The sequence below is a fragment of the Lynx canadensis genome, chromosome D1 (assembly GCF_007474595.2).
Source record: "Lynx canadensis isolate LIC74 chromosome D1, mLynCan4.pri.v2, whole genome shotgun sequence".
Lineage (NCBI taxonomy): Eukaryota > Metazoa > Chordata > Mammalia > Carnivora > Felidae > Lynx > Lynx canadensis.
The window spans coordinates 43,719,749-43,733,041 of NC_044312.2; the positions used below are offsets into that span (position 1 = coordinate 43,719,749).

The 13,293-nt window shown below is 35.6% G+C and overlaps 1 protein-coding gene across 3 annotated transcripts in view; it reads left to right on the forward strand.

Annotated features, from left to right (window-relative positions):
* NOX4 (NADPH oxidase 4) overlaps positions 1-13,293 on the forward strand; it is a 165,705-nt gene that overhangs the window by 32,049 nt on the left and 120,363 nt on the right. For all 3 annotated transcript variants that reach the window (XM_030333009.1, XM_030333010.1, XM_030333011.1), the window contains 2 exons: positions 5,989-6,061; positions 10,629-10,709. In XM_030333009.1, coding sequence (XP_030188869.1) covers positions 5,989-6,061; positions 10,629-10,709 — 154 coding nt within the window. The remainder of the gene's footprint in view (positions 1-5,988; positions 6,062-10,628; positions 10,710-13,293) is intronic.

Sequence of the window (13,293 nt, forward strand, 5' to 3'; positions counted from 1 at the left end):
GGTCACGATCTCACGGTCCGTGAGTTCGAGCCCCGCGTCGGGCTCTGGGCTGATGGCTCAGAGCCTGGAGCCTGTTTCCGATTCTGTGTCTCCCTCTCTCTCTGCCCCTCCCCCGTTCATGCTCTGTCTCTCTCTGTCCCAAAAATAAATAAACGTTGAAAAAAAAAAATACGAATTTCCAGATTCCATTCTAGAGAACCTCTCTCTGTAGTGTGACCTGACCATGAATGTTATTAACCTTCCCAGGTATCTCAGGAGCTTCTGTTTCACCCTTACTGAACATCTCATCATACTGTTGTAATTCCCTTCTTGCAACACCTAACTTTTGTCTACTCTCTTACCCTATTCTCTCTCTCTCTCTCTCTTTTTTTTAACCTGCTCAGCTTCTGCTCAGCCTCCAGCCTCAGCTGACACACCCCATCATGCACAAATTCCTCCTTGAAGGCAGAGCTGCTCTCTTCTTTGGCATGGGTTCCTAAAGACACATAGTAAAATACTATGCTGGAGAATACTTTATTTCCTGCACATGCATGGTCTTTTCCACCTGAATGTGAGCTTTTCCAGTGTAAGGCAGGGCTTCCCCTAGGGCATGCAGAGCCTCAGGTACATTTTTTTGTGTTGTTTTGTTTTGTGGAGTTTCTGTCACTACAAACAATTTGAAAAACAAACCAGTATATCACTATCCTTTCAGTGTCCCAGTCTACACCATTTCATGAAAGAAATTCGGTGCTGGCCAGAAGGTGCCAGGTTCTCAGGTTGTCAGCTTGGAACACAGCCCAGAAGCCCTATGTATGAGTCTGGAGCTTCTAGAGCATCTGATTGACCCTACTGAGTAGTAGGTGAGAGACCAAAGCAGAATCAAAGAATGGCAATGGGAGAAGGGATGGTTTTCTACAAATAGACTTAGTCTAGCTTTGTATTACTAGTAAGTCTATGATTAAAATACCGTTTCATAGCTACGAATGTTGTTAGGTACAGTGCCGAGGAAAAATCAAGTTTCTTTTTTTTTAAAAGTTTTTTTTTTTTTTTGACGTTTATTTTTGAGACAGAGAGAGACAAAGCATGAATGGGGGAGGGTCAGAGAGAGGGAGACACAGAATCTGAAACAGGCTTCAGGCTCTGAGCTGTCAGCACAGAGCCTGACGCGGGGCTAGAACTCACGGACCGCGAGATCATGACCTGAGCCGAAGTCGGCCGCTTAACGGACGGAGCCACCCAGGCGCCCCTCAAGTTTCTTTTTTTTAAAAAAATTTTTAATGTTTATTTATTTCTGAGAGAGAGAGACAGAGTGTAAGCAGGGGAGGGACAGAGAGAGAGGGAGACACAGAATCCGAAGCAGACTCCAGGCTCTGAGCTATCAGCTCAGAGCCTGATGAGGGGCTCGAACTCACAGACCGCAAGATCATGACCTGAGCTAAAGTTGGACACCCAACTGACTGAGCCACCCTAGTGCCCCAAAAATCAAGTTTCTGATGGAGGAATGCATGCATGTTTTTAGGTGTTCTAGTGATAAAGTCTACCTTTTATTGGTTAATATATTTCTTAGATTTTAGGTTGTTTAATGTTACATAGAGTCTTCTCTCTGTCTTTACATATTTTTCAATGTAATCTACAACTGAGAAATTAAGATGGTTTTGTAGAAAATAAAGTCTGTGGCAGTTCAAGTGACATGAAATATGGTAGTTAGATCACTCAGTAAGAAATGTTAAAAACATTAAGAATTTATAAAATAAAACAAGTTTAAAAGATTGTATTATTCAAACATGGATTTCAAAATATTTAGTATGTCATTTCCAAATTTGGTAGTACCTTGTATGATGAGAATAAAATGCATACTATCCAGTTTCAATTAGAAAAGCCTTCGGGGCGCCTGGGTGGCGCAGTCGGTTGAGCGTCCGACTTCAGCCAGGTCACGATCTCGCGGTCCGTGAGTTCGAGCCCCGCGTCAGGCTCTGGGCTGATGGCTCGGAGCCTGGAGCCTGTTTCCGATTCTGTGTCTCCCTCTCTCTCTGCCCCTCCCCCGTTCATGCTCTGTCTCTCTCTGTCCCCAAAAGAAATAAACGTTAAAAAAAAAAAATTAAAAAAAAAAAAAAAAAAAAAGAAAAAAAAAAAAGAAAAGCCTTCAAAAACAAATAGAATTGTGTTTCCAGTTATGTTGGAAAAAAAACAGGATAATGAGTACAAGATGGTATATTTCTGACCACATCTGGATGTGGATGAAAACGTTCTGTCAGTTTCTTCTAGACTTGGGAGTATAGTGCAGTCCTTTTAAAGGCAACTAATTAATGAAATCTAATATGCATAGATAAAAAGTAATAAGAATAAACATACAAGCATGTCATTTCCTAAGGAAACAAGTGTAGGTTTTGCTTTATAATTTGAAGGATTCAGAGAGTTCATAATGTACTTTCTGGCAGGTAAGATGGCCCAGTAAGCTTTGACTAGCTCCATAATTTCCAACCTGTGCTTCCTGACTTTCGGAATGTGTGTAGTAATAGAAACTAATATATTGGGTCTTAGATGAGCTGTCATCGAAAGCTAGGTTAGGGTGCCCCTTGATGTACCCTGAAAACACTCAATGCTTAGCTCTCTTTCAGCACTTAATGCCCTTTGTTGCATTTGTCTGCTTATCTTGTCTCTCATACTGGACTAGAATTTCTTTTAGAGCAGGATTCATTTTTTCTATCACCTAATAGTACATTACAGATACCTAGAAAAAATACACTGAAGATAAAAGCCATTTGTGTAACTCTACTACTTGTTACATTGATCTTTACAACATCTAGATAATCAGTTAGCTAACCTTTGTTTAATTCCAATGTCAGAAATTGTAACTTCTTAAGGTACTCCCCTTTTTTTGACCATTGTAATTATAATAATTTTTTCCTTTTCATTGTTAATTATAAGTAACTTTTTCTTCTTCATTGAGCTGGCCTATTACTTTATAAATTACAAAGTCTGATCTTTTTATATTTCTGGGAGATAGAAAGGAAACATGAATCCTTTAGATAAAAAAGATAACTTCATAAATCTGAAAGAACATTAAAAAGTGTTGAATTGATTCTCCTCCAGTGAGATTAGAGTTTGGCCTAAGGGACAGTAATGGGAGCATTAATCCCAGGATGTGCATCCCATCGGCCAAGGTGTCTACTTCATCTTCAAGTGACTGATGTCAACTATTTCACCTCCTCTGAATCTTTCCAGTATGTTTTCCGTGTTCTGTTCTAAAAGGTGTTCACTGGTTATATGTTTGAGGAAAGATCTGTTTCTGGTTTCTTAGTGCTAGTACTTCCCAGAGACTTTAATATACTAATGTGTTCTGTGACTCTGTAAGGAATTATTATTATGCTTTTGAGAAATAGAAATTAATATCTCAAAGAATTACTGTTCAAATAATATACTTTGGAAATTATGCCTCTACACTAAACATACTTAGTTTTTTCAGGTGTCCTGATGAAGTGATTTGTAGACATTCCATAGCTAATCCTGGCATATTTAGAACCACATGGGAAGCCTTGTATGCAGACACAGTAGACCTTAATAAAGTCCCAAGAAAATTATTGGAAAGGCCTCTGCAACCACAAATTTTACATCATGGAGCCATCTGGGATTCTATCATTTATTTATTCATTTGGTCAAATAAGTTTTTTTTTTTTTTTTTAATTACTTGAAGCCAGAGAGAAAGACCACCTCTTTTTTTTTCTTTTTCAAATTTATTGACTTATAATTGGAGCCCAGTAGATAATGCATATGTAAATTATGCTATTTGATTTTTGACATATATATACACTTGTGAAGCCAAGACCAAAATCAAGATAACAAATATATTTATCATTCCACAAAGCTTTTTGTGCTTTTATAATGCATCCTGAGACTGATCTGCTTTCTATCACTGGAGAATGGTTTGAATTTTATAGAATATTATAAAAGAATCACAGAGTTTGTACTCTTGGAATTTTTTAAGTGGAAGAATGTCTGGCTGTTTTCACTCAGTCTAATAATTTTGTGATTCATGTATGTTGTTGCATATAGCACATGGTGGTTTTTTTAAATTGCTGATTAGTGTTTCAGGTAGAGATAATACCACAATTATTTACCCATTCATCTGTTGATGGAGATTTCAATTGTTTATAGGCCTTAGCTGTTAAAAAAATAAAGTGGCTATGAATATTTTTGAACAAGTCTTTGTGTAGATGTGTATTTGAGATTCTTTGGGGGAAATACTTGGGGGTGGAAAGGCTGGGCCATTTTGTAGGCATGCTGTTTTTTGTAAATACCATTTTTCTGTACTGTTAGTCCTTAAGTGTGAACTAGTTATATATAGTTGTCTTGTTCTTCTCTTACCCCTAGGAAGTTAGTATTCACCTGGGGCAATGGCAAAGAGGAAGGGGAGGGAGGGCCCTGGAAAAGAAGTATAGAGAAGAGATGATTTGGATTAGGCATATCAGGAAAGGCAAGTATTGTTAGGCTTCCAAATCTGTATATTGGGAAGACCAAGGAGGAGAGAGTGTTCAAGTGTTAAGCATACAAAAACTAGCTCCTTAATTTCTCATGTGGCCCTTTATAAGTAGAAACTTGTTTCTACTGTACTGAGATTTCTAGCATTTTCCAGTGATTCCAAACTGTTGGAATCCTAATGATGCACACCTGTATTGCTCCTGTATTGTTCCCAGCTTGTCTGCTTCTGCTAGTGGCTTACAGTTCATGATGGCCCTTCTATGTTCTAGGTGGTTCCCTGGCAAGGAGAGAAGTTGGGGAATGCCTATACTTTTGGAGACACAATTGTTTCAATAGCTTTCCATAAAGATTTAAGATGGAATCTCTCAGGTTATTTAGGGCTTACTGTTGCTTGTATGATTGTAAGAGCAAATAACAGTAGCTTATAGACGGGATATTTTATTTGGTATTAATAAGATAAATCGAAATGCAACTATTGTGATTTTAGTTGTTTTTGATCCAGCATATCAATTCTTCATTTTGGATATGCTGTACCGACTAACATTGGATTTAGCCATCTATCACATCAGTATCAAGTTTGCAAAGCATTGCACATTTTTTTCTTTGTTAAAAAATGATTATTATATCAGAAACGCTGATTAACAGCCTGTTTTTCCATACTAAGGTGATAGGCCTGCAAGTGTTCTTAAAACAGCAGCACTGTAATTCTTTTTTCTTGAACTCTACCATTTTTTGTTCTACAGTTGAAGTTGTGGTTTTTAGAAAGCTTTAGGTTTTGTTTATTTTTTCTTTAAAATTACTCCAGATAGTGAAGCCCAAAAGAAATTATTTGAATTGAGACTAGAGGAGCTATTAGTTCCATAAAAGGAGGGCTGAGGGAGTCAGGGAGTTTTCATACGGTGGTGGAAAAACCAAAACGGTAAAAGGTGTTGGATATCAACTCAGTCCCATTGCATATTTTTTCCTCCTTTAAAACAGCTTTATTCATGTAGAATTAGGATACAATTAATTGCATCTCTTTAATACACACTCATGTTTCATAAGTTTTAACACTTGGTATGTTTACAAAACCATCATCACTATCAATATAAGGAATAGATCTTAACACTCACCCTTTAAAATTTTTTTGTGCCTTTAGAAGTCTTTCCCTCCTGCTCCTCCTTGCCTCCCCATTAAACGTGTTTACTTTTTCTCTGTTGTTTTCATTATTGACATTTAATATCTTGTGTGCATTTGGGATAGCATGTCCCCGCAGAAGAATGTACACATCCAGCATTCTGAGTGGGATACATGAAAATACTAAGGTGGACTCTTCTTTTAAAGGTAGAAAAGATTGCTTTGTTTTAAGTACCTTGAATCTGTGCTAATTTTAAAAGGGCTTTTTTTGAGAAGGAACATACAAAGAGATATGTGATTTGAATTGGGCTTCCCACAGAGCACCGTAGCCCTTTGGATTTTAAGGTAATAATTTTTTGTACTTTTTTTCTCAGTATGGTTTAAGTTAAATGTACTTATATACCTTTTTTATAGTTCCTGGCCTGACAGGGGTCTGCATGGTGCTGGTGCTCTTCCTGATGATTACGGCTTCTACATACGCAATACGGTGAGTGTTGGGCCCATTATATCAATGTTTACTGGCCCGAGTATTTAAGTTTTCCTCAGATTATCTTCGTTTTCATATGCAGAAAAAGTGTTGATTAACTGGAATGCTTAGCAAGTGCAGCCAGTATTATGGTTAATGGACTATTCTGGAAAACTAAGAGTGAAGTAGAGACATTTCCATATATCATTTCCTGCTTTTGAAAAATCTCTTTGTTTAGTCAAATGTTCTGTGTTGGTAAGGAAACATGTGGAGACTTTTTGATGACTGAGGAAATTTGAGTTCTTCAGGGTCATCCTTCTGAAGGACAGTGTATCTCTACAAGACGTGAGATTGAAATCAACATGTATGCAAAGGAATATAACGTAATTATTTTATAACTCATTTCCTGTTGCAGTTTATTGTAGTATTTTAAATGAAGCTTTGGGAACATGGTTAGTTGACATCTGCTAAAATAATCAAAAATATCTGTATGCATATTTATTCTTCTGGTTACGAGATTTTGAGCAATTGCAGGCATACATTTTCATGAACACTTTCACATGTTCTTTTTGATAGATACATTCTGTATGTCATAATATTTTACAGCATCTTGTGTTTCTAGGTCCAACTTTTTGGTTCAGAAAGCAAAAAGAAGAAATAATACATAGTATTCAAAAATCCCCAATTATTGTACGTGAGATGGGAAATTTAATGGAAAAACATGCATACACATTTTGAAAATAATTACCTAATAGAATATCAAAATGATTCTATCTTTGCACTTCTGAGAACATCTCTGCACAAATTCACACACCCCAAAATGTCACAAGTAAACTCACCAGAGTTTAGCACTATAAACTTTCTGGTTTGATGTTTATAGGCTTAATCTTTCTTGCCTTTACTCACTCAGTCCTCACCTCCTACCTCCACCATCACTCTCTTTTTCCCCCTTTCACACTACTGATCTCTCTCTTCATATGTCTATGTATGTCACTAATACAGAATCATGTTATAGATGTTATTTTAAATCTGCTTCTTATTTAAATATGTTAGGAACATTTTTGTACATTAATAAATATCTCTCTGTCATCCTCTTTACTGTTAGAACAGCATATCATCCTATATACATAACTTTCCCAATTCCCCTATTGTTGGATATTTTAGGTTGATTCCATTTTTTATAGTATTTCAGTTCTGAAGCAAACACCCCCATCCATATGTCTTTGCATACTTTTGCACTTACGTCCTGAGGAAAACTATCTGGATGTAGAATGGCTTGGCAAAACAGTAAGCACACTTTTAAGACTTCTCATAAGAATTAAAACTCACCTTACAGAAAGGCAAATCAAATCTCTAACATTAGTGCTTAAGAGTGCCAATTTTGTGGGGAGAAATTTTATTTTAGTTAGGTAAGGCATATTAAAGAACATATATTTTTCAGTTTTCAGTGCTCTTAAAGGAAAATGAGGGCATCTGACATACTTATTTGCAAGATCAAAGATCTATGAATGTTCTATATCGATTAAAAATCCTTAATTGAGAGATAGTTTTATAAAATGGAGTATAAAGATCAGCTTCTATTTTCAACCGAGCCATTATATTTGTACTCATAATAATTCAGTGAATGTTCATCAATCTTCAGTTTTTCATGTCTTTAAAAGAGACTAAAACCAACTCTGCTTTTCTCCAAGCTTTATTGTGAATTCTTAAATGGATCACAGAGATAATCTTCTTCTTCCTCTTCTCTTTACCAGTGAGGAAATAAAGCATTAGAGAAATTAAGAGAATAAATGGCTCCAATGTTTGATTTCTTTTTTTCTTCTAATGGTTTATCTTTTTTAAAAAAAAGTTTTTTTAAACATTTATTCATTTTTGAGAGTGAGAGAGACAGAGCATGAGCAGGGGAGGGGCAGAGAGAGAGGGAGACACAGAATCTGAAGCAGGCTCCAGGCTCCGAGCTGTCAGCACAGGGCCCGATGCGGGGCTTGAACTCACGGACTGCAAGATCATGACCTGAGCCAAAGTCGGATGCTCAACCGAGTGAGCCACCCAGGCGCCCCTAATGTTTGATTTCTAACAGTTGAATGTAGTCTAGTAATCCACCAATGGTTCAGTATGGGTCAATCTATTAAAATAAGTAAATATTTTAATAGCAGGTGACAGGAATACAAACATTTTTATCTCAATAGATTTTTAAATGGTGGTTATTAAATCTTAGCCCTAGTTATGAATTAAAATAAGTAAACTAGGAATTAATTTCCTTTATAAAATTAAAAAAAAATAGAAAAGCCAGAACTAAACTCATGAAAGAAACATGAGATACATTCCTAAGAAAATTATGCCAAAAGTGATATTTTTAATTCTACCATTATTATATATGATAAGAAATGAAACATTTAGAATTAGTAGAAAGAATGCAACAATAAATCATCATTATTTCCAGAAAGGTATATGTAATTGTTCTGCCAGACAATCCAAGAGAATTATGGAAAAAAAAACATTAGTGTTATACCAAAGAAAAGAATTGTAATAGGTAAATGAATACAAAACAAATATTAAAAATAGCTTTTATATAATAGCTATTATCAGTTTGAAATTGAATAAAACTAAATAATAAAAACATGGAATATCTAGAAATAAACTTAATAAGAAACTAGTTAAAATCTATATAGAAAAACACAGAACTGCATTGAGGGAAATAAGTAGATATTTTAATAAAGATTGCATACTGCAAAAATGGAGTTCTTCCTCAGTCATTTTGTAGGCTTGTTGCAATTCCCATCAAAATCAAAGATAGAGGGGCGCCTGGGTGGCGCAGTCGGTTAAGCGTCCGACTTCAGCCAGGTCACGATCTCGCGGTCCGTGAGTTCGAGCCCCGCGTCAGGCTCTGGGCTGATGGCTCAGAGCCTGGAGCCTGTTTCCGATTCTGTGTCTCCCTCTCTCTCTGCCCCTCCTCCGTTCATGCTCTGTCTCTCTCTGTCCCAAAAATAAATAAACGTTGAAAAAAAAAAATTAAAAAAAAAAAAAAAAAAAAAACAAAATCAAAGATAGATTATTTTGTTTTTTGAATTCAGCAAAAACAGTTCTAAAGTTCACCTGAGGGAATATCCAAGTACATGTTCCAAAGAGAAGTAAAAGGGAATGTGGCTTACCAAACATTACCACAATTAAGCTTCAGTAACTTCAAACAGAATAGGACTTAATTGCAAAAATTACCAAGGAATTGAACCTAATGATAGAGTTGATAGAAAGCCCTGTAGGAGACTTTGATATATATAAAAAGCTGCTAAATAATAAAGATGCCATTACAAACTTATGAAGAAAGTAAGGCTTAAGTGAATGAAATTTGAGATAAATTAGAGGTAACTGTAAAAAAATTATGCCATTAAAATTTAAAAGAAACTTTGCCCAATAATAAATTCTTACAATCTTATGGAACATGCTTAAATTATATGGAACATGCTTAAAATTTAAACAGTTTACACACAACAATTAAGAAAAATATACTGTAGAAATGGATAATTATCATGAATAGATAAATCACAGAAGAATTTAAGGGGAGTAACACAGAAAGGAAATCATATCCAATTCCACTTACATAAAATAATGAAAATGTATAAAGAGGAGTTGGGGTTTGTGGAAACAGGCTCTCCTACTGTACAGTTGGGTTTATAATTGATAAACATTTTCAGAGAGCAATTGCCAGTGTGTATGAAAAACAAAATGAGTGTCCTTCAATGTAGCAATTCCACTTCTAGGAATTTAGGTTCAAAAAGAATCAGCTATGTGCAAAAAGGCGTATGATCCAAGAATATGAATGATCTTGCTTATAATAACAAAAGCTGTAGATGAAGTAAATGTCAAACCAGTTGGATATTGCTTATCTCAGGGGTTCTGAAAGTTCTAGGGGTTGTATCAGAATCCTCTAAGAAGCTTTTACTAATATCTGCCTTCCACCTCCAGGATTCTAATATTTGAATATCTACCCAGACATATGAAATAAAATGTTAGTCTTCTTACTTTTCTCAAAAGTTTTATAAATTGTGCTCACCATACCACTTCTTTTGAGGCTCTTTGTTTCCCCCAGGGCAGTAACACCAAGGTGTTTTTTTTGTTTTTTGTTTTTTTTGTTTTTTTTAACATGTAGGCTGTTCAGGAAAAGAATATAAAACTTTAATGAGCATCTATTTAGTTTCTCTCAATTTTACTTTCCTTTGGACTACTCTCACACTATGTATTAGGATAGGAGGATTATTTGTTTTAGGTATCATCTGAAAATTGAGAATATTGATCAAAAGGACAGTGAAAGTACATATTATCAGCCTATTACCTACTCCTCAAACTCATAATTACTTTAAACATTTCATTTTAATTCTTTCCATGTATCTTTATTTGAAATACAAAGAATCTTCAAAATTATGAAGTGTTAGTTATAATTTTGTCAGTTCTTTCTGCATGATATGTTAATACTTTTGTCTTAATAGATAAATCTCAGATGAACTCCTATTTTAACTTTCTTCAATTTTGACATATGTTTGAAATGATGGAATGTAAAGTGGCATTGAAATTAAGTTATTTGTTTTTTCAGAGTTTCTAATTATGACATCTTCTGGTATACTCATAATCTCTTCTTTGTCTTCTACATGCTGCTGATGTTGCATGTTTCAGGGTAAGTTTAAAAAATATTTAAAATATTTTTAAAATCATGTATACCTAAAAATAGGGTAATGATAGATAAATCTAGAGAAATTTTTATAGAAAGTGGTAAAATTATTTGGTTATATGGAATTGAGGGTAGTGTCAAGAATGAAGAAATAGTTCTGTTTTTATCATAGCATATATATTTTTTAAAGTTTTATTTTTTTGAGGGAGAGAGAGAGAGAGAGAACTTACACACATAAGTCTTGAGCAGGAGGGACAGGGCAGAGAGAGAGAGGGAGAGAGAATCCCAAGCAGGCTCCATGGTGTCAGCCCAGAGCCCGGCACAGGCTCGATCTCACAAAATGTGAAATCCTGACAGGAGCTGAAACCAAGAGTTGGGCACTTAACTGACTGAGCAACCCAGGCATCCCTATCATAGCATATTTTAATGAATCTAGTATAAAAGTATATTAAAATTGAAAGACAGTTACTTCTTTTACAATGTTGCAGTTTTTAAAGTCCATGTAGTATTATCGTGATAACGTCTAAGAGAAAGTTAGTAAGAAATAAAGAACTTCAACAAGGTATTTTAATGTTTCTTAAAAGTTTAGGAATTCCTAATGTCTTGCTGCTGTGGAATTTGTAACAATAGAGTTACCAGGTTTTAGTTTAAAAAAGCCTAGCAGCCTGTAGCAATATTTTTTCTAGATATGTCTTCTGAGGCAAGGGAAATAAAAGCAAAAAATAAACTATTAGGACTACATCAAAATAAAAAGCTTCTGCACAGCAAAGGAAAAAACAAAATTAAAAGACAACCTACTGAATGGGAAATGATATTTGCAAATGACATATCTGATAAAGGGTTAGTATACAAAATATATAAAGAACTTACACAACTCAGCACCAAAAAAACCAAATAATCCTATTGAAAAACAGACTCTTTTCCAAAGAAGATATCCAGATAGCCAGCAGACACATGGAAACATGCTCAGCATCACTAATCATCAGGGAAATGCAAATCAAAACCACACTGAGATATCACCTCACACCTGTCAGAATGGCTAAAATCAAACACACAAGCAGCAACAAGTGTTGGCAAGAATGTAGAGAAATAGAACTCTCCCCTTGTATTGTTGGTGGGAATGCAAAGTGGTGCAGCCACTGTGGGAACATTATGGGGGTTACTCTAAAGTTAAAAATAGAACTGTAGGGCACCTGGGTGTCTCAGTAGGTTAAGCATCTGACGTTGGCTCGGTCACTCTTTCATGGTTCATGGGTTCAAGCCCCATGTTAGCCTTTGTGCTGACAGCTCAGAGCCTGGAGCCTGCTTCAGATTCTGTGTCTCCCTATCTCTCTGCCCCTCCCCAGCTCATGCTCTGTCTCTGTCTCAAAAATAAATAAACATCAAAAAAAATAAAAAAAAATAGGACTATAGAACTACCCTATGATCTAGTGATGACACTATTGGGTATTTACCCAAAGAATACAAAAACGCTAATTCAAAGGGATACACATATCACTAGCAGCATTATTTACAATAGCTAAATGATGGAAACAGCCCATGTCCATAAATTGATGAATGGATAAAAAAGATGTAGTATATACACACAATGAAATATTATTCAGCCATAAAAAGAATGAAATCTTGCCATTGGCAACAATATGGATGCGCTTAGAGAGTATAATGCTAAGTGAAATCAGTCGGTCAGAGAAGGACAAATACCATATGATTTCACTCATGTGGAATTTAAGAAACAATACAAATGAGTAAAGGGACAAAAAAGGAGAGAAGCACAAACCAAGCAACAGACTCTTAACTCTGGGGAACAAACTGATGGTTACCAGAGGGAGGTGAGTGGGGGGATGGCTGAGATAGGTGAAAGGGCTTAAAGAGTATACTTATTATCATGAGCAATGACTAATGTATAGAGTTGTTGAATCACTATATTGTACACAAGAAACTAATATAACACTGTATGTTAACTATACTGGAATTAAGGTACAAAACTTAATGTAAATAAATAAAATTAAAAATTAAAAAAAACAAAAAAACAGGGACGCCTGGATGGCTCAGTTGGTTAAGCATCCGACTTAGGCTCAGGTCGTGATCTTGCTGTCTGTGAGTTCGAGTCACGCATCGGGCTCTGTGCTGACAGCTCAGAGCCTGGAGCCTGTTTCAGATTCTGTGTCTCCCTCTCTCTCTCTGACCCTCCCCCGTTCATGCTATGTCTGTCTCTGTCTCAAAAATAAATAAATGTTAAAAAAAAAAACAAAAAAACAAAAACCAAAATAACAACAAAGTAAAAAGGCCTACCCACAGTAGTGGTTGCAGAGAAAGCCTACATTGGTTTATAATGATCTGAGAGAAGGATCTGTCAATATCAGAAGATCACAAAGGGAAAAAGAAAGTATCCTAAGCTTGTTACAAAGAATATACACCAATTATTCTGAAAATGTGTGTCAACCCAAGCAGTGTACTCAAAGGTATAGTGCTTAAAATAATCTGTTTGGTTAGAGGAAGGAAATAATACATTTTTGTGTATGCATGTGTCTGTATGATCACTAGAGTGGACTATGGTTTTGTCTTGAGACTCATACTAATATGACACAAT